A 19,858-nucleotide genomic window follows, 5' to 3' on the forward strand; every position below is an offset into this window, starting at 1 on the left:
ATAAATGTTATCAACAGAATGAAGCGAAGCGTGAATTATGCGGTCTCGTGACAGGAAAAAAAGATGAATAATCGCGATATCTATGAAACATTGACGTCACCACACTTTGATATTATATCTATATCAGACCAGAATAGCACGATGCTGTTGCCAATAAAACAGTGACGTCTGGACACAGTTACTGCGGAGATAATCTACTGATACATCATATTCCAGTAGAGAAACGAGGGCGGTAAAAATGTTTTATCACTCAATCAAGAACTACCTGCGAAACACCAAGCAGGCGTACATGTAAGGATACTGTTACTACGCCGACTAGGTCTGTTGTATGGATTTACATCGGCAGAGTTTTTGGCCTTGGCCTTATATCAAGTACACAGGGGCGTCTACCAGATATCTATATAACGTTACAGGGTTGGGACCTGTCCTTGGTGCTGAACAATTATCACCTATTATCAGTAGTTAGGGGAAACCAAAAATAGACCTGTTGGGTCTCTGGTTTCCCCGTCATGTTCTTCGTTTATTACTAACAGACAAATCGTATTGATATTATGTGCAAAAAAATAAACGCAAACAAACAATACACACACACAGAGGTGCGTTCCTGTTGCGTAGAAACCAGGCTTACATGTGGAAACCCTTTAGCCGCACGGGGGCGCTATTCAATATAATCCAACAACACTAAGCCCTAATCATCATGAGTGCGTTTTAGGTAGGGTTATTAAGACGTTCTAAGTATTTTTCTTACGACATTTATCCTGCAATTTCACCGAAATCGAACCTTGGCAGCGGATGTTTCTGTGGTACTTCCCTTCCGTCCTTATGACGTTCAATAGAATAATTAAGATGCCATCAATACGTTACTGTTACATAACGTGGTAGTTATACACTATTGGAAGCTGCTCTTTAGATACACGTTAGCTTAAGCTATAGAGTTCAAACTTTACCATAACGTTAATACCATCAAAGTTATCATATGGAATAGATAGAGAAGCTTAGAGGAAATCTATTTATTCATCAGTAAAAGGCTTTGTGGGTATAGTTCTGGACACATCTTAAATCTCACACATCTCCGTAAAACTCTCGGATTACTTTTGCACATTACAGACTAGGTTAAGTCCTTGCATGACTGGATACAGCGTTATGTAAACACTTTTGGAAACGGCTGGAGCGCCGAGCCGAGAAAGCGTGAAAGTGCTCTCAACTTGATTGGAAAGTGAGAGTGGAGACCGGCGGTCAACGTCCGGACCCGAGCGGAACTGTGCAGCTTAAGAAAACGGGCGATGACGCACGTCTTCCTTTTGTTGGCTACATTTCCTGCCCAAAGTAGGTAATAACGCTTCTTAAGAAGGCGGGATTAAGACCTGGTGTTGACGCAACAGGTACGCACACAGCGCCGACAAGAACATTTATTGGTTATCGGCCAGGAGGTGAAATCTGAAGAACCTGCAACAAGAGGATTCAAGTTTACTGACTGTGTCGTTATGTTATCATCATCAAAAAATTAGGTTTTACACCCCAATCTGACCCCGTCAGATGGGTAGTAGGGGGAAGTTAAAGCCCCAGACAGCAACCAGGCTACCGAAGCTCCACGACTCAAAAAGTTACGTACAGTGCCGATTCATAAATTCAGAAAAATAGCAGCACGTGCCAGCTTGCCAGATCAGAGTTTGTCAATGTGTCAAGGAATTCGAAAGCATGGGTAGTCCATGGTAGTTGGCGACAATACGGAGCTTGGCACCCAGGTTACCGAAGCTCCACGACTCCAGAACTCAGTACATACATGTTCGTACAGTGCCGATTCATAAATTCCGCAAAAAGCCGGCTCGTCGTATACGTCGCCATATACTGCCGCAATTCACAACACTAGCTTTCTATTCCCGTGGTTTAGTAGCATTTTTACCTCCATGAAAAATGGAGGTATTGTTTTTGGCGTGTCTGTCTGTATGTATGTATGTATGTATGTATGTCTGTCTGTGTGTCTGTCTGTCTGTGTTTCCGCAACTTTGTGGTAAGCATAACTCCGGAACGCCTTTATGGATTATGATGATATTTGGTATGTTGGTAAGTCTTAGGAAGACAAACGTCAAGGTCAAATATGGGCCTCCTGGTGGATGACCTTGGTACTGCAGCAGAACTTCCGGTTTTTGTATCTTTTGTCCTGAACATGCTATGGTCTTGAATTTTTGGTGGCAGATTGCTTTTTCTGTCAGGAATAAGTGGTGTGAGTTTGGTCCCCCTAGCAGCTTGTTCTGGAACTGCAGGGCACTTTCTGGCGAAATGTTTAAAAGCCAATAAGTCAAGATAAGAACAACAAATTTTCATAATTTTTGGTGTGTAGGTAGCTGAGAGAGAGATGTACATGATTAAATGCAAATTAATGCAAATGAGGACTTTATTTGCATAATTAATGAGGAAATTCTATAATTACAGTGTTTTACATTATACTACTTTCATGCATGTAATGTATGTAACCTATGGCAGGCAGAACATCAACAGATACTAATTATGCAAATGATGACCTAATTTGCATAATTTATGCATAAATTCTATGATTTCTTAATGGTGAATGATGGGAATGTCATACTTGGGACATCTGTAAGTTAATCAAAAGTTCACATACATCACGATGCATATATCATGTTAATGCAGATGTAATTTGCATAATTAAAGAGGAAATTTACATTTACATATCAAGCCCATATTTCATGGAGGTATGAGATCTCGGAATTCTTGTTATTTTTGGTCGGAAATTTTTTTTTATTCGCCCGCGCGCATTAGTGTGGCCTTAGCAAGGCTAGTAAAGTGTAGTGCCAAGATTTGTTTGTGGTCACACAAACGTTTCAGAAGGCGAAGGACGTAGGCCTACAGGCTTGTGAAGTATTCGTCAGACTTTTTGCTGTTCAGCGGGTCACATAACAACCGGATACACAGGTAATCGGACGGACGACCATTTCTTCTAGTCGATGAAACGCGTTTCCTGCTAGAACTTTAACTTAAAAAACGTTCTTGCAACAAAAAAACAACATGTTTTTTCGTAGTGATGATTCGGTACGATAATTGAAAGTAACGTATGAAAACATTCTTATTTACTGCAAATTCACTTGTAATTGTTTTATGTGCAAGTAAACAATACAATGAACTAGAAAGGTAACATTTGTGAAGAAAATTTTACCTTCGCATATGGTCTGCTCTGTTAATTACATTTATATATATGGTGACGGGTCTAAATCCCTCCTGCTATAAAATTGCAACATGAAGTAACCCAACACTAGTTACCATGGTGACAGACGTCTGGTTCAGGTCATTGGCTTTATTTGTTTGGAGGAGAAGAAGAAGAAGAAACATAATAAATAACTAGTTTGAAACAGTGCATCTCTCTCTTAATTATAAGTGGCGTCGGGTGGTGTAGTGGTTACAGCAATCGACTATGAACCGGGGAGACCCGGGTTCGATTCCGAGTCGTACCCGGTACATGTCTGGACATGCACTCCGACGTTGTGCCCTTGGGAAAGGCACTTAACACGACTTTCCTCACTCCACCCAGGTGTGAATGGGTACCTAACTTCGGTTGGGGAAAGTCGTATTGAGGTCACCTTGTGGCGCCGAATGGCAGCCGCACAGACCCTTGCGACAGTTCCACAAAAATAATTGTGGAACAAATATGTGTATCATGTGTATTATTTGATTGTTGTAATATTTGTGATTTGTATTGATTATTATGTGATACCCTGCATCAATTCAGCCGTATAAAGGCTGCGACTGCACGGGTACTGTTTGGACAATAAAAAATAAAATAAAAAACATTTAGATAAATTTTATAAATAGAATAAAAATTATAAGTATAACATGCACGTGTGATTTCTGAGTGACAAACAAGTGATGGAGCTCTCCCGGCCACTGACGTAACGGAGCGGCGTCTATTGCCCGGCTAATCAACCCCGTGAAAATGAGGAAATGACGCGAATCACGTTAATGTTGTTTGTGCAGAACTGTGTTATAACGGAAGTGTTAGCTATCCTAGGGCAGGTCATTTCCTTTTATGGCATTGATTTCTGTTCAGCCACTTGAAACGAGACGTAATGAGGGAAATCAGAACTTCGATACTTCCTGAAGTACCTGTCAGCTTTGCGCCAGACGAATAAACAAACAGGAAGTGTTGTTTCGGCAGAACTGGCGTGCTATGGAAACTAGTACCTGCATCACATGCATGCATATTAGATATTGAGCACGTCTTTGGAAGCATTGTAACCTGTCCTTCATATCTGTATCTGTATCTGTATAGCCGGTATAACAGCATTTCGGCGTAACACACCAGCTTCGCAGGCACGCGGCGCGGCGGCAGCTGGCTATATTACACCGATCGACCTGTTACACCTAACCCTTGAACTTCTAACTCTAGAGTATAGACATTGTTTATGTTTAAAGCTATCTAATGGCAATGCCCCTACTGTACTTGGTGACAGTGAGTTCCACTCTATAGTTCTAGGAAAGAATGAATTCTTGAACACCTCAATCCTTGGTTGATAACTCTGGTACTTGAAGGCATGGCTATTTCTTGTTCTCTTCTGGGCTGGTTTTAGGTACTCAGTAGTAGTATGATGACAAGAAATTGAATATTTCACACCCGCGTATTTAGTATTAAGTATTTAGGGTTGTTGTATGTTTCTTGTTTTATTCCTTGTAGTGAATTTCTCGACACTGATTCTGTGCATATTCCTGTGTCACGTCCTCCCAGCAAGACTAACTCCTAAAACCAAACTCATGACCTAAACCGGAAATTGTTGCAGTACCTTACAAATCCGCTAGGGGAAATCCCGTTAGCGGGACCATAATGCTTCTGCCCTTCCTGTCAATTTGCTGACACATATCCACATACAAAGTATTAAATATTCTAATCCATTCACAGCTTCTTGAGTTATATTGCAAACAAACCAACTGGACCACGCTATTTCAAAGGAATCACAACACTTGTAACTCAACACATTCAGTAGCTAACGTTAATACAAAATTTATGTGAAAAACAAGATGGAAAGAACGAATTTTCTATACTTCTCAGGTCCTTTCAAGTTCAATGTGAAATAAAAATCTCACAATTGGTTTGATCTCAATTGTTGACAAAATAAGATGCGACAAAGAGTACAACGCGTAGCTATGTAACGTGATGCCTCAAGTTGCGTATGGTCATGATTTCCAAACCTTGGAAATTTCTGAAAAAAAATTCTATTAAACCTTAATTCATATGCGCAAACCTGTCTCGAATGAAATGTTTCTCTTTTGTACTTACTACTTACTTGTACTTGAGTAGGTCTCCTCATCTCTGTGAGTGGCCTGTGTCAAAGTCGTCCCTCCGACTGCACAGCGTCTCTTTTGTAGACAAAGGGGTAGATTCTAGTATTAAGAGATGATAGGAACGAGGGGAAAAGACGTTAAAAACACACTGACCACGGCTTTAAAAAAATGAATTGCTACCAACAAGCATTTAAAATGGGACAATAACAAATGATGCAATAAAATTCGAGGTCATAGGTCATTCTACAGATCACTCTCGTTTCCAGGGTAGTCATGGAAAGGCACCTATTCACACTTTAAAAAATGATTACTCCTCCTGATTTCTATATTCAATATGTCTAATGCGAAACAGTTTATAAGACTATTGATAACTCTTTTCTGTTACACATTTCTGAGGCGACTTGCGAATCGGTTCTGGGAACGAGCCGAGGTCACCCTGTGACCTTATGGCGGACACGCCTGTGTTTCTGCATGCTGTGCGTACGAAGCGGCAAAGTTTTCGTTTTTGTCGCCTTTTCTCTGGTTGAACGTCGCAAAACCTCAGGCCCACAAGTCATGAGGTTGATTCAGACTTTTAGCGGTACCTTGAAGACGCCATGTCCGTCTTGCTAGCTGCTGCAACTCTCTGGATTTAAGGACAACGTCACGTACCAAGTTATCTAGTCATCGATGTTGTAAAATATTTCCGGCCTTCTATCTGTTGTTCACCTCGGCGTTTTTCACCATGACGGAATTTCTGATCGGAGGGTTTTCCACCTGCGGTGCCTGTGTGTTTACAAACCCGCTGGAGGTGTGAAGGAACATCTTTTTCGTCAGAAGACAGTATATTTTGTACACCCCCCTCCCCCAGACATAATCAGTGCAACAGGTTTTTTTTTTCATTTATTTAGGGTGGGGCTTTGGCATTCAAAGGTTCAGGTAGGATCCAAGCAATTTACTAGTTCACTCCCACAGAAGTTGTGTGTATATAGCACATATACAGCGTATAACTATCTTGTAACTTGTATAAACACGCTGATATACATCCACTAAAGTAAGATGATAAGAAATTATGGGAATTGTTTTACTTCGGACTTTTCCAAGAATAGACTTGTCATAGTATGTGGAATTATGATGAAAGGAATTTTAAAGTAATAAATCTTGCAAACAGTTATACATATGGTCAAATATGACAGTGCTGTCAATTAATAGTAAAGAATTTCATAGTATCTGACAGCAGGATTTTGACCCTGTTCATACCAGACTTATATTTAGCGGTTTCAACCGGTTTTTCAAAAACCGGTTTTTATTTAACCTGGTGTGAACGCAAATCAACCGGTTTTTTAGGGGTTTAAATCCGATTTTCAAAAACCACCTCGGGAGGTGGTTTTTTAAGGGTTTTTGAGGGGTTTTTCCACCGAAAAACCTGGTCTGAACGCTAAGGGTTTATTGAACCGGTTTTTGCGTCATAATTCCGGGGTCACGGGGTCAGCATCCTGGCTGTGGACAACCTAAAGCTTTTTTATGGCGTTGTTTTGACCAATTTGAGTTCGTTTCCACTGTTTTCCCACGGTTTCTTTTAATTTTGAGATCGATGGAATCAGCATACGCAACCTGGTCGACAGACGAGACGCTCCTGATACTTATTTTTGTATTTGTGGAGAGCTGGACTCGCCGAATTTGACAAAACTGGGGGGGGGGGTGCTCTACCGAAACAAACATGTTGGAGGAACCTGGTTTATTTAAGGATCAGTGCCACAGTAAAAGGTAATGAACATGAAGACGGTATACAAGAAGGCGACAGCAATCGGAAGAGCGGGAGGAACGGTTATTCAAACTGCATCATGCCCGATTAATTGGATATTCACCGGACAGGATTTTTAGAAAACCGGTTATGAAAAGTCTGGTATGAACGCTAAGGGTTTTAGCCGGGTTTTCTCCCGCTAATTATTTAGCGGTTTCAACCGGTTTTTAAAAGTCTGGTATGAACGGGATCTTTGTATCCATGTCGATCCTCGCTTCAGGTTGTGAAGACAAGAATGCAGCTGCAAGGTGAGCTGAAGTCCCGCGGGACGTACCAGCGTCATTACCGGAACGTGTTTCACGCATTCCTCACCATCGGCCGGGTGGACGGACTGACGGCACTACAGAAGGGACTGGTACCAGCATTATGGTATGGACTGAGTTAAGCCCCAGTCACACAATGCCTAATATGGCCTCCCTTACACTAGCAGCATTTTAGTTGTTATCATATTTGACCTAATTTTGAACACAAAATTTTCCAACACCATTAAAAACAAGAAAAACTGTATACTAGTAGCAACGTACATGTGTACATGTATATCTTGAAATCACACTGTAGTGAATAGTTTACAATTCAAAAAACACATTAACCAACTGGCCACTGTTTTACAGGTACCAGTTTTTCATGAACGGTGTTCGACTGGGTACATATCAGACCCTGGACAACCTAGGTCTGACTACAGACAAAGATGGGAACGTGGTTTGGTGGAGAAGTATTGTGGCAGGGGCAGTGTCTGGTTGTGCTGGAGCTTTTGTGGGCAGCCCTATCTATATGGTCAGTACATTGTTCAAACATCTTGAATGTCAGATTTCAGTCTCTTTGAGGAACAAAATATATTTTCTGTCAGAAATCATGGTGGTTTTTTGGCAAGAACAGAAGATAATACTAAAGCAAAGAATCAATAATGGCAATAGTGATTCTGTAATGATAATTTTTGATTTGAGTGTATCAAATTGAAAAGATATATAAAGGTCATAACCATATCCTTTCCATTCCGGGGGATGATTGATTGATCAATTGATTGATTGATTGATTGATTGGTTGATTGATTGATTGATTGTCCCAGGTGAAGACCCAGCTCCAGTCCCGGTCAGCCTCCACCATCGCCGTGGGTCACCAACACACCCACGCCAGCATGACCCAGGGGTTAAAGGCCATATACAGAGAATATGGCATCATGGGACTGTGGCGAGGGGTCAGTGGGGCCATGCCAAGGGTCACGGTGGGGTCGGCAGCCCAGCTCAGCACGTTCGCTATTTCCAAGGAGAAAATACAGAACTTAGGGGTACGACACTCTACAAAAAACACTTTATGCATTTTCTAGTCAAACGTATCAAACCAACAACAAAAGAAACCTAAGAGTTAAAACTTTCATTCCAACAAAAGAGATTGTTCTCACCTAGAGCTTTCGACCAGTCACTCTGGTCTTCTTCAATACACTGACCCAGTGAGACTTGTAACATGGCTTCTCTCAAGTGTGACGTCAACACTGGGTCAAAGGTGTTGAGTGAACCAGTGTTGTGAGTGACTGGTCGAAAGCTCCAGGTGAGAACTATTGCTCGTGTTGGAACAAATGTTTTAACTTTAAACATGTAACCTACACAGATGAAGCTTCATGACAAAAATGAAACTTGTATTGATGTACAATGTATTGACAATGTCATAATTGTAGACTTGTGTATCTGTTCCCATGTAGATATTTCCGCACAACAGTTTTGCAGTGCCGATGCTGGGCAGCATGGTGAGCAGCGTTGTCGTCGTCACATTCATGACACCGTTTGACGTCGTGAGCACGCGACTCTACAACCAGCCGGTGAACGCCCGTGGAAAGGGAACGTTATACCGGGGAGTTTGGGACTGTTTCCAGAAGATATTCCACAAGGAGGGAGTCTGGGGGTTCTACAAGGGGACAGCTGCGTCGTACTTCCGTCTGGGACCGCATACAATTCTTAGCCTCATTTTCTGGGACCGCTTCAGAGACCTTTACTTACATTTTGGGAAGGGAAGTGATTCAGCAGTATAGCACAGAAAGAATACAGCACAGAAGAAGAATTCGGAGATCCAGACCTCCAGGAAACCATGATGTTTACAAGCCACGACTTTTTAGGATTGGTTGAATTTCTCTCATAAAAAAGGGCTCTTTTTGCCTAGACAACTACTGATGCAATGTAAGCCATTTGTAGTTTGTTTTGCAAGGGAAAAACACCAGCTGGCAATGAGGTAATGTAACAAACAGACTGAACCTAGCCATGTCCATTAGGACATAACCTAAGGGCCTTGCAGAAACACAGACAGACACACGCACAGACATACCAAAAACATTACCTTCTTTTTTCATGCAGGAATATACAAACAAACCTCCAGGAACATTCCCAGATTTGGATATTACATAGATCCCACCGTGATTGTTCACTTGGAGCAAACTTTGCAGAGAATGAAATGTGAAAAGGTATCTGAAGAGAGTATTGCAGTTGAAGAGCATGTCGGCAGTACGTGCTGCACCTTATTTATCTCAAAGGCAAACAACACATTACACAGACTTACAGGCAGCAAGGCTGATATATACGTAGGTAAATAGGGGACAACATTTAATATCATACTGCACCTGCGTGAAGCCTGTAATGTGTTGTGCCAAGCACTTCAGCAGAATGTCTCATATAAGGTCGTATTCACGCATATAAGGTTAACACTACGTCTGTAGTTTCTAAATGTTATGTCGAAAAAAATGTCTGCAACAAGCAAATTTCTAATGCAACGTTGACCAAAAAACAACGAAAACTGTGAAAAATTGGGGTGTCTCGTAGATGCAGTACGTTCTGCCGACGTGCTCAGTTGAAGTTGGTCAGATTGGAACATGATTGTGACAGAGTATGGATAATGTGATGACAATGATGTAGAAGATTGTTGTTTTCTACAATCTGTTGGAAGGTGTAGAAGGCTGTGACAGTAGGTGGCAGTGCCTCGATACTGTGGCAGAAATTGTGTGTGAGCCGTATATATTCAAAATATATGTAAAAAATATAAAACTTAAAATCTAATACAATGTGAGGATATTGTCATAGGGTTACTAGTATCTTAGGTTATATTTTCTCTGGATTCTTAAAGTTGAGTACGAGCTTAGCACTGACATTGCCTTGTCGGCTTGTCTTATACATGTAGATAGGTAAAACTGTGCCTTTCCAGATATTGTCAAATGATGACGCTGGCTTCAGCAATTCAAAGCAGTATGACATGCAATCATTGGTTCTTTTTAATTTTGTGGATAGTTTTTTTATCATAGAAGGTCTTCAGAAAAGGGAAGAAGCTGCAATCAGGCTATCAATGAATAAACTGGAAAAAGTAATCAGAGATTGGAAACTTTGTCCATTGTACTTTTTACTAAGTACTAGTATCTGTCCTGAAGACGCTACCCACCTGTTGTTTAAGCAAGATGCCAGGGATACACACCAGAGCAAGAAAACAGTTGGGAAGAAGACCACTCATCGAAAATAATATAGACTCTTTTTCACGAATGTGTGGACTTGAAGGAGACGTCCATTCCATTAAGGAGGTTTAGCTCCGTGTTCAGTATATATCCTTCCATACACTTTGAAATTCATAATACATACAGATGGATTGTTGTTGTAAGAAATAGGTTTACGTTGTTCGAGGGTATCCAACTATGGGCAAAACACACATGTACTAGTGTTAAAAGACTACCAGCGAAGTGAAGTGAACCAGTGATAAAAACCCACCGCCAAAAAATGCCCGAAACACATCAAACCACCACGCCTCTGCTTGGAGATGAAGCTATTGTCCCCACGTTGTGGACACGCCTAGTTTTACAGTTGCCATGGCGTTTTTCAGTAGCCTCGTGTGCAGGCTCCGGGTGGGTGGGAATTTTGATACAGCGTTTTGAAGACAGGTGCATTCTCAGCCACGACGAAATAACCTGTCGTCAACCTGTCGCGACCTCGCGATGCCGCACTGACACTGTATATCCTTCGTCCGACAAGGCATTTTTACTTGGATCCTTAAGATGCTGAAGAGGTGCACAACAAGCTTACAACGATCACCTCACTTTCTCCCCTACATAGACCAGAAGTACTAGTAGTGGTGGACTGGTTTGTTCACGGCCCTTATTATAGGTCCATTGTGACCTACATTGTATACCCGCAGGGCAGATTATTCTCACAATAGGCTAGCTGAAAACCTGTCCGAAAATGGGGCAAATCACCTGACTGGAAGCCGATCGTGCCGGCTACTTGTCTAACGCACGCCGTGCTAAAACAGTTTCTGCCTTGTCGGCGTTCGTCCTCGTCTTGTTCTTATGCCATGGCGGAGTTTCTGATCGGAGGGGTTTCAGCTTGCGGCGCCACCCTGTTCAGTAACCCACTAGCGGTGAATTTCTATCTTTCTTTGTATATTTTTATATACAGGTGGAAACAATGTTGCTATGCATGCCCCCCTCCCCAGTATCGATATCCTGCACTCAGTGTAAACGTTTTAATACTCACTTGGGTAGCCGATGATCGAATATGTCTTTTTCAAGGGCAAAGGGAGTCCACTATCCTTAGCGCCTCTTCGAGATCGTATTTGCGGTGTTGTTGTAGATAGCACGCATCGGGTACGTCGTCTACGCTTTTTAGGTTGCACGATTTCTTTGAATTTAATATCGCATGGCAATCGTGCTGTATATACGTATAAACCACCAGATATGTTCATGGTGAAGACATTGAAGGTGGCAATGCGATGACAGTCTCTTACAGATCTTCCTTTCCGTGGGTTGCGAGAAATGGTAAGTTGGCCAAACAGGGGGAATTATTTGCCAGATGCGTTATAGCCGATCGGACGTCAAAGGACGTCAACTTGGGCACAACATACGTACATGTACTCCTCTGGCAAACCCTATTTGGCCACCTTCTACTATTTTTCAGCCATCCATTGTTTATCAGATAAGGTAGTGGCAGCAGATAGCATAAATCATTTCAAGACTAAATGTCTGACCGTTTCCAAAATCATATCCAGTTGCTTGAGTAACTGTTTTTGGCGCATTTCAAGACTAGATGATCACTGGGACTGGGAGGGACGTGATCATGAGTACGCAGTGTGAACGAGTGAAGACCAGTGTATAACGTACTCGTATTAAAGGCCTGGAAACTTCACCGAGTGCTGAAGTGAAGGAAACGCAATAACCTAACCGGAGATCTTTAAGCCAATGAATTCTAAGGGCCACGTGTAGTCTAAAAACAACATTTTACATATTTTCCACCTTCCCCGGCTGCGAAGGTTGTGAGAACCCGCATGCAGCTGCAAGGTGAGCTGAAGTCCCGCGGGACGTACCAGCGGCATTACCGGAACGTGTTTCACGCCTTCCTCACCATCGGCCGTGTGGACGGACTGCTGGCACTACAGAAGGGACTGGTCCCCGCATTATGGTACGTAATGATATATAATATAATACGATATTAAAGTCGTGCCCGAGGGCTAATAGCAGATACACACGACATGTATGAAAAAAAAACACACATACACGTATAAAGGGAGACTTCTACAACATACGTGGTACTAGTTTTGCTGGGTGTGACTTCTTCTTTTGAGGCAGTGGAAGACGAATTTACCCACTTCTCTATAATTTGTGGGTTCTCTGGTACATGTATTAGTAGTACTAGCAGAATTGTAGAGTAGAATAATAGAGATGTGAGAATATTAGTAAGTGTGTCTGTTTCTGAAGTCACAGAGGTTTTGTGGTCACCTACTTTTTCCCAGAACCTTAGCATACACACTGAAGGTTAATACTTATTATGAAATTCCTGCATGTGATATTCTTTGATGTTAACAAAATTGTTCTGTGTTTCTACAGGTCACAGTTCTTCATGAGTAGTGTTCGACTGGGTACATACCAGACCCTGGATAACCTAGGTCTGACCACAGACAAAGATGGGAACGTGGTTTGGTGGAGAAGTATTGTGGCCGGGGCAGTGTCTGGTTGTGCCGGAGCTTTTGTGGGCAGCCCTATTATCATGGTCAGTGAAGACATCTTTCCGAAAAATAAACCATTTTTCTCTATTTCTTCTTCTCGTTCTTCTCCAAACACATAAGGTCAATGGTCTGGATCAGCCGACTGTCACCATGGTAACTGGTGCTGTAGCAGACACCTTGAGGTGTTGGATTACATTATGTAGCAAGGCAGAGTTGGAGGGGCTGGTTACCATCCTTGCATGTACATACTCTATATGAATGTGTTTGAGTAAGAATAAACACAGCAGTAGTTTGTTGGGCTAGAGTCTATGTGAGTGTTAACATTATGTGTTTGCTTTGCAAATGTTGGTTTTCTAGTTTCTTACACACTTTCTCATGATTGTGAACATGAGAAAAAAATACACGAAAAAAAACTACAATGCAACATTTTGACCTTTGTCCCAGGTGAAGACCCAGCTCCAATCCCAGTCTGCATCTGCCATCGCCGTGGGTCACCAACACACCCATGCCAGCATGACCCAGGGGTTAAAGGCCATATACAAAGAATATGGAATTCTTGGTCTGTGGCGAGGGGTCAGTGGGGCCATGCAAAGGGTCGCGGTGGGGTCGGCAGCCCAGCTCAGCACGTTCGCTATCTCGAAGGAGAAGATACGGAACTTGGGGGTACGACATCTTTGATGTCTTTGATTTTTGTAAAAAGATATCAACTAGAAAATCACTAACTGAGATGATTGTAACAGTTGGTCAAATTTCAGTGATCAACTCATTTAGACGTCTAGACGTTTAATAGGCCACGCCACAGTTTAATGTGTTGGTTCTCGGATTTAAAAAAATGAAGCGATAGGAAAAATACGTCTAGGCTGGCCTTAGCGGGCGTATACTTGGATAGTGGGCAGGCATCCTTTGATAGTCCCAAATATATGCTACTAAAAGAACCATCAAGTGAACATACCTAGCCTGGATTCTATCCATTTTGTTACAGGGCTCCTTTGCACTCGCTACCCAGAAAAAATTGATATAGAAATGATTAATGACTTTCTCACCCGGCCTGGGACAAACTGAACCCAACCATATCTATTACAACCTGCGGAAACACATTCAGGCGCACGCACACACGCACACACACCAAAACTGACAATACCTCCATTTTTCACGGAGGTAACAACGTGCGACCGTCTGCTTCTCCACAGATATTTCCACACGACAGTTTTGCAGTGCCGATGCTGGGAGCCATGGTCAGCAGCGTTGTCGTGGTTACGCTCATGACGCCATTTGACGTCGTCTGCACACGACTCTACAACCAGCCGGTGGACGTCAAGACGGGGAAGGGAGCGCTGTACCGGGGCCTGCTGGACTGTTTCGCAAAGATCGTCAAAAACGAAGGAGTCTTGGGGCTCTACAAGGGAACTGGGGCCTCGTATTTCTGCTTAGGACCTCATATAATCTTAGGCATGCTTTTCTGGGACCAGCTGAGACTACTGTACTTGCATACACAGAGGGGAAAAGACTTGGCTAAGTACTAAAAAGTAGATTTAGGAATTCGAAGATGCCTTTGACCCAATTGCAATGCTGATGTCACACTTCAGAGACGTCTCACTCGGTCAGACTATTGAAGAAGACCAGTACAACTGGTCAAAAGTTCAGTACTGTATTATATAGATTAGTACATTTGTAGTATTTAGAGTTATAAAATGATAAGGATAATTGTGTGTCTTAAAATGCACAGTGACTGTTGAACATAACATATATCACAACATGTCTTCTCAGACATTTGACATATTAAAGTGTTACATTTCATACAATTTCACTGGTATCGACTTGTTCCTGGTTCATTTCCAAAGTCCTCAATTGTCCTCGCGTACATGGCAACTGAGTGGGTGGGTGTGTGGTGGGCGCCAAAGTTTTCTGTCTATTTATTTTCCTTGGATGGTTGCCATGACAGTACATGCATGACGGAAAAATCACAAATACTGGACTTTCATGCCCCACCCCCAGCCGATACATTGTACATAACCTGACGTTTATGTCCAGTAGCACTGAGTCAACTTATCATGATATTATGTGACAGAGTGGGTATTAACGTTAGTACATAAAGTTAAGTGATACAGAACTTAAAGGCTGTTTGCATAAATCTTTAAATAATACCTAAAACAAGCACTGACTTCCAAAATGAGGATAGATTTTGACGTGTACTCCATACAAAGATAAAGGTGTTAGACCCTTCTTCGTACTTCCCGCCATTTTTGTGTCCAACCGCCAAATGAAATATGACGAGCTGTGAATGAATGTCTCAGAACATGAACGTAAGACTATTCCTACAAACACCAATGGTACTGGTGGTGACCTTAGAATGGTCCTCCCTTTATAGACCACAAGTGGAAGTCAAAAGGAGAAAAGATGGCAGAAAACGATGATCTCCTGCATCCTTGTCAATGGCTGTAGTGCACACAAAAACCGCGAGATGGCGTCAGTGCACGTGACAACAACAACAGCTGTGTTATGAATTATGCAGCAGTTTACAGAGGAACCCCCCGGGTTTTTCTGTAGATCCGGATCCAGGTTAGGGTCTCTGAAATTGAAAGTATTTTCCATGGCTTTTCGGTAGCGAGTATGTAGTACATGTGTATCTGGGAGTCCAAGTCGGTGTCTTCGAGTTGCAGTAAACGTAGGTAAGGTTTGACCTCTCTGTATCTTGGTACGAATCTTCGAATGGGCTTTCTTTGGTGCAGTGGGACATGCCCCAACGCGGAAGTGGGGAGGGGGGCAGACAGAGACCGCTGCTCAAAATAAATTCCCTGTGCCATTTGTTTTAAAACGGGTTAGAACTTAGAAGTAATCTAGAACTTATATGGATGATGTCTATAACGAAGCTGATATTAGGAAATGATTTAACGTTAAAGATTTCACCATTTACTTAGGTGACGACGGGCTGCTAAATTTAAACATACCTGCATAAATTTATCAATTAACATAATTTTCGCGCCAAAAATTAAGATGTCATCTACTTTTGAAATCCCCACATACTGCACTTGCAAGTTACATTTGTGACATTTATGGTTGGCACTAAAACAGCCCATGTAAGGCCCACTCATAAATTTTCGGGCCACCATCACAAAATGCTAGACTGAGAAATAATGTAAACAAACCTAGATGACAGCTGTGTATCTCCTAAAGGCGTCATATTTTAGCACACTGGCTTGCACTATGCAATAGGGTAGGGTTGGTTCACCTTACTTAAATGACTAGAATATCAACATATTTGTGCAATTATCTCACGTTTCTGACATTTATGGTTGATGCTGAAACAGCTGCCCACAAGGGGTGTACTCAGTTTGTGGCACCACCATATATTCCAGAATGTAAACAAACATGGCTGACAGCTGTGTTTCCAGTTAAACACACTCGTAAGGTGTGGTATTTTGGCACCACCACTCCCTGGACGGCACATTGCAAATGGAGTAGGGTTGATTCAACTTACTTTGTAAAAAAATACCCAGAAAATAATTTGACGTTTGTCCTAATGTTGCATAACGCAGCTTTAAACAGACTGTTACAGTGCAATTGTTAATGTCGCTTCAATCGATATCTAAAAAAAAGGAGAAGACAAAAAAAAAGAAAATCTCTATCTACTGACCCTACTTTTTTCTCAGGACTGGAACCAGAAACACAACAATTATTTTCCCATGCCTTATCATTATGCAGGTCAACAGCCAAACCAGCATGCAGGCCAACACTGAGGTACCAAAGATGGATGACTCTGGTATCCCTGTCCAGGCAAAGCGGAAGCCTGGACGACCCGCCACCCTTTCCCCGTTGGAAAGACAACAGAAAAGAAAAGACAAGTTTAAAAGCCGGGTGTTTTTACTTGACACCTTTGCGGAGTGGAGAGATGTACAGAAGAAGCTGCAACTGAAAAGCGACCGGGAACTCGCCCGCCTATTGTTGGACAGGTTTGTAGTTTTCTGTATGTACATACCGGTACATGCATGATGTAATGGTCACAATGTTCGGCTGGGACCTGGGTTTGATCCCCTGTACCTCATATTTCTGACATTTATGGTTCAAGGCATTAAAACCCACACGAGGTGCACTCAGTTTGCGTCACCACCAAAAACTACCAGAATGTAAAGAAACATAACTAACAGCTTTTAAACATACTCATAAGGCATTATATTTTGGCACCTCTACATCTTGAATGGCACTTATTTGCATTGGATTAGGGTTGATTGAACAAAAAATGACTAGAAAATTGACTTCATGTTATACTGCAGCTGTGTTATGATTTAACTGTACAATAAAATGCCATACATGTTTCCTGCCTACAGATATTCCAGCAGCACTCAAAGTACCCGGAAAACACTTGTACTGGAGCGCGGGTTACTGACCATGTGGAACAACATCATGGCTGCCAAGGGCTTCAGCGACGACATGGAGTTTCTGTGGTTCCTGCTAACTGTAGGAGCCGAGAGTTCCAGCCAAGGTTGGCCTGGTGTGAGTAGTACGACAAGTATGGCGCCAGGACAAGGGGCTGCTCGCAGAACCCCACAAAAGCAGACGAGCTCGAACAAATGTGTGCCCGTAAAAGTTGACTATGTTGGGCCGGGTCGTATGGTGGCAGGCCCCAGCCGTCAGGCAAATCCTGAGTCGGTCGTCCCGGCAGTCGCGTACCGTCCACCCATCAGAAAGAACAGCAACAGTACTACAGTCACGGCTGCCCTCGCTGCTGACAGACGTGTACCGGCTGTAGAAGGTGATGGGCATGCTAACGACGGATCACTAACGGACACCGACACGGCGTCCGAATCGGAGCAGCATTGTGAAGGTCTTCCTGTTAAGAAGGAAAATGAACCAGACCCTGGTAACTGTACTAAAACCAGTTCTACATCTCAGCTTAGCTTCGGTACAGCTGACACTGAGGAGGAGGAAGAGATCGACCGTGATAATCATGATGACGCAAACCTAACGTCTCAGCCAAGCTCTGTCACAGTTGGTCCTCGTGATATGAAGGAGGAGGATGCATTCGAGACAGACCTTGTTGATTACCATACTAACACCAGTAACGTTACATGTCGGCTGGGCTTTGGCACAGAGGATAATGCAGAGAATAGCTTTGACGACGGTGGTAATACCAACCTCACTGTTGCCAAAGCTGGAGAGGAAAGAGTACCAGAAGATGGCGATTACTTTGATGAAGAAGGCGAGGAAGATTTTACACCTTCAGAAGACGATGGAAATGGTGACCAAAGTGATGATTCATGGCACCCACCATCAGAAAGGAAAAAAATCACCAAAGCCACCAAAGGATCAGCTGACACTAGTAACAGTGAAGATGCATCCGTGGAAAGGGAGGGCAAGCCAAAAAAGCAGTTGGTTTGTGAATGTGGGGAAACCTTCGACTCTCAATCGCTGTACTACAAACATAAGATAGAGGCCCATCCCAGAATCTGTGAAATCTGCAACAAAAAGTTTCCTACGGCAAACGCGTTAAACGTGTGTCGACGGACACACATGTCTGACGAAGAGAAAGCAAACTTAAGTGAAAGGGACAGCCTGTCTTTCTGCGATCTCTGTCGAACGTTTTTCTCGACCAGGAAACTAAAAAAGCACATTCGACTCGTACACGGTGGGCTAAAAGTACGCTGCTCCAGCCAGAGAGATGGTGAGTTGGAAGGCAGCAATCCTGTCTTTAAAAGGAGAAGAAAAAGTAGAATGAAATCGGGGGATAAAGTCCCCAATAAAGTCCCCAAGAAGCGTGAGCGTGTCCCATGTACATGGGAAGGCTGTGAGAAAACGTTTGCTTTCCGCAGGGACCTGACAACACATCTGGTGTCGCACACGGGCAAACGTAGCCACCTGTGCTCGTACTGCGGCCAGATGTTCCTGAGACTGGACCACCTGAAGGTTCACCTGCGGATTCACACGGGGGACACACCCTTCAGGTGTGAACTGTGCAGCTACAGCGGGCGTCAGTCCAACTGTCTCAAGTGGCACATGAAGACCCACCACCCGGGATACTGTCAGGAGCCAGGTGACGGGAACAGTGCAGAGCCAACAGAAGACACATTGGACACTGCTGGAGACCTCTCTGATAATGTAAAGGAAAGTGATCTCGGTCCAGTTTTTCAACCCCTGTGAAGATCTAATCTCTGGTCAAAACAGAGAAAACAGATGCTTTGTACTGTATTAACAGGCTTATTGTACCTCAGTGTATTGCAAAGGTGGAGAACCAACCAAAAGATTTTGGTACAGAGAAAAGAATATTAGGGACATCAAAAAAGGCTGATGACACAGAAACTAATACCTATCTGTTATAAACAATATCACAAGGTTGCAGAAAAGAACAAACTTGTACATAGAGGAGAGTGTGGTACTAAGTAGACAGTTGAGAACACTTTGTATTTACTTCAATTTTCACCATAGTGACGTAGTTCCATGGTGACGTAGTTCTAGGAAAGAAGCTTTTCAGCGTGCAACTGCCCTAGTGAGCAACTGCCCTAAGGAATTCTGAAAATATTGCACCACAAACTCTTCAAACAAAAGATTGACAGCAACATTCATTATTTTTAGCAGCAGCGATATGGGATCATGCACATGAAAACATTACAGTATATACCTCCACACATGGTATACTGGTAGCCCTTTTTACTAATTTTAGGCTTGTGATGTTGTGTTTACTTCAGTGCCAGGCAGGTCAGTGTACTGTTGGTGTATTGCTGACATTCATGATTGTGATACATTTAAAGTTGAACTTGTACATAGTAGTTGGCATTAGTCTGTATAGTTTTAGTAAGATATCAATGTAATTATGTTTACCGAAGAAAA

At 42.7% G+C, this 19,858-nt stretch overlaps 3 protein-coding genes across 4 annotated transcripts; all 3 read left to right on the top strand.

The window, feature by feature from the left end:
• Positions 1-5,734: 5,734 nt before the first annotated feature.
• Positions 5,735-9,776, top strand: LOC109484224 (solute carrier family 25 member 35-like). The gene is made up of 5 exons (XM_019787484.1): positions 5,735-6,082; positions 7,296-7,444; positions 7,687-7,849; positions 8,142-8,360; positions 8,772-9,776. The coding sequence occupies exons 1-5, from the start codon at positions 6,017-6,019 to the stop codon at positions 9,096-9,098; spliced, it is 924 nt and encodes a 307-aa protein (XP_019643043.1). The 5' UTR covers positions 5,735-6,016; the 3' UTR covers positions 9,099-9,776.
• A 1,265-nt stretch (positions 9,777-11,041) lies between these two features.
• LOC109484223 (solute carrier family 25 member 35-like) lies at positions 11,042-14,838 on the top strand. Its single transcript, XM_019787482.1, has 5 exons — positions 11,042-11,455; positions 12,344-12,492; positions 12,918-13,080; positions 13,481-13,699; positions 14,227-14,838. The coding sequence occupies exons 1-5, from the start codon at positions 11,390-11,392 to the stop codon at positions 14,557-14,559; spliced, it is 930 nt and encodes a 309-aa protein (XP_019643041.1). The 5' UTR covers positions 11,042-11,389; the 3' UTR covers positions 14,560-14,838.
• A 578-nt stretch (positions 14,839-15,416) lies between these two features.
• Positions 15,417-19,670, top strand: LOC109484236 (zinc finger protein 652-B-like). Of its 2 annotated transcripts, none has more exons than XM_019787506.1 (3): positions 15,417-15,701; positions 16,739-16,986; positions 17,362-19,670. In XM_019787506.1, exons 2-3 carry the CDS (start codon positions 16,757-16,759, stop codon positions 19,169-19,171), a joined length of 2,040 nt encoding a protein of 679 aa, XP_019643065.1. In that variant the 5' UTR covers positions 15,417-15,701; positions 16,739-16,756; the 3' UTR covers positions 19,172-19,670. The 2 variants fall into 2 exon arrangements, with proteins under 2 accessions (XP_019643065.1, XP_019643064.1); XM_019787505.1 differs by having other exon boundaries at positions 15,419-15,705.
• The last annotated feature ends 188 nt before the right edge of the window (positions 19,671-19,858 follow it).

The sequence above is a fragment of the Branchiostoma belcheri genome, unplaced genomic scaffold (genome assembly GCF_001625305.1).
Source record: "Branchiostoma belcheri isolate BF01 breed outbred unplaced genomic scaffold, Haploidv18h27 scaffold69, whole genome shotgun sequence".
NCBI classification, from domain to species: domain Eukaryota; kingdom Metazoa; phylum Chordata; class Leptocardii; order Amphioxiformes; family Branchiostomatidae; genus Branchiostoma; species Branchiostoma belcheri.

Excerpts from the sequence above, each read along its gene's own strand:
- LOC109484224 (XM_019787484.1), top strand. The coding sequence starts at position 6,017 with ATGACGGAATTTCTGATCGGAGGGTTTTCCACCTGCGGTGCCTGTGTG. Across the intron at positions 6,083-7,295 it reads TGTTTACAAACCCGCTGGAG|GTTGTGAAGACAAGAATGCA; the intron begins GTGTGAAGGAAC and ends TCCTCGCTTCAG. Across the intron at positions 7,445-7,686 it reads GGACTGGTACCAGCATTATG|GTACCAGTTTTTCATGAACG; the intron begins GTATGGACTGAG and ends ACTGTTTTACAG.
- LOC109484223 (XM_019787482.1), top strand. The coding sequence starts at position 11,390 with ATGGCGGAGTTTCTGATCGGAGGGGTTTCAGCTTGCGGCGCCACCCTG. Across the intron at positions 11,456-12,343 it reads TGTTCAGTAACCCACTAGCG|GTTGTGAGAACCCGCATGCA; the intron begins GTGAATTTCTAT and ends CCGGCTGCGAAG. Across the intron at positions 13,700-14,226 it reads AGAAGATACGGAACTTGGGG|ATATTTCCACACGACAGTTT; the intron begins GTACGACATCTT and ends GCTTCTCCACAG.
- LOC109484236 (XM_019787506.1), top strand. The coding sequence starts at position 16,757 with ATGCAGGCCAACACTGAGGTACCAAAGATGGATGACTCTGGTATCCCT. Across the intron at positions 16,987-17,361 it reads GCCCGCCTATTGTTGGACAG|ATATTCCAGCAGCACTCAAA; the intron begins GTTTGTAGTTTT and ends TCCTGCCTACAG.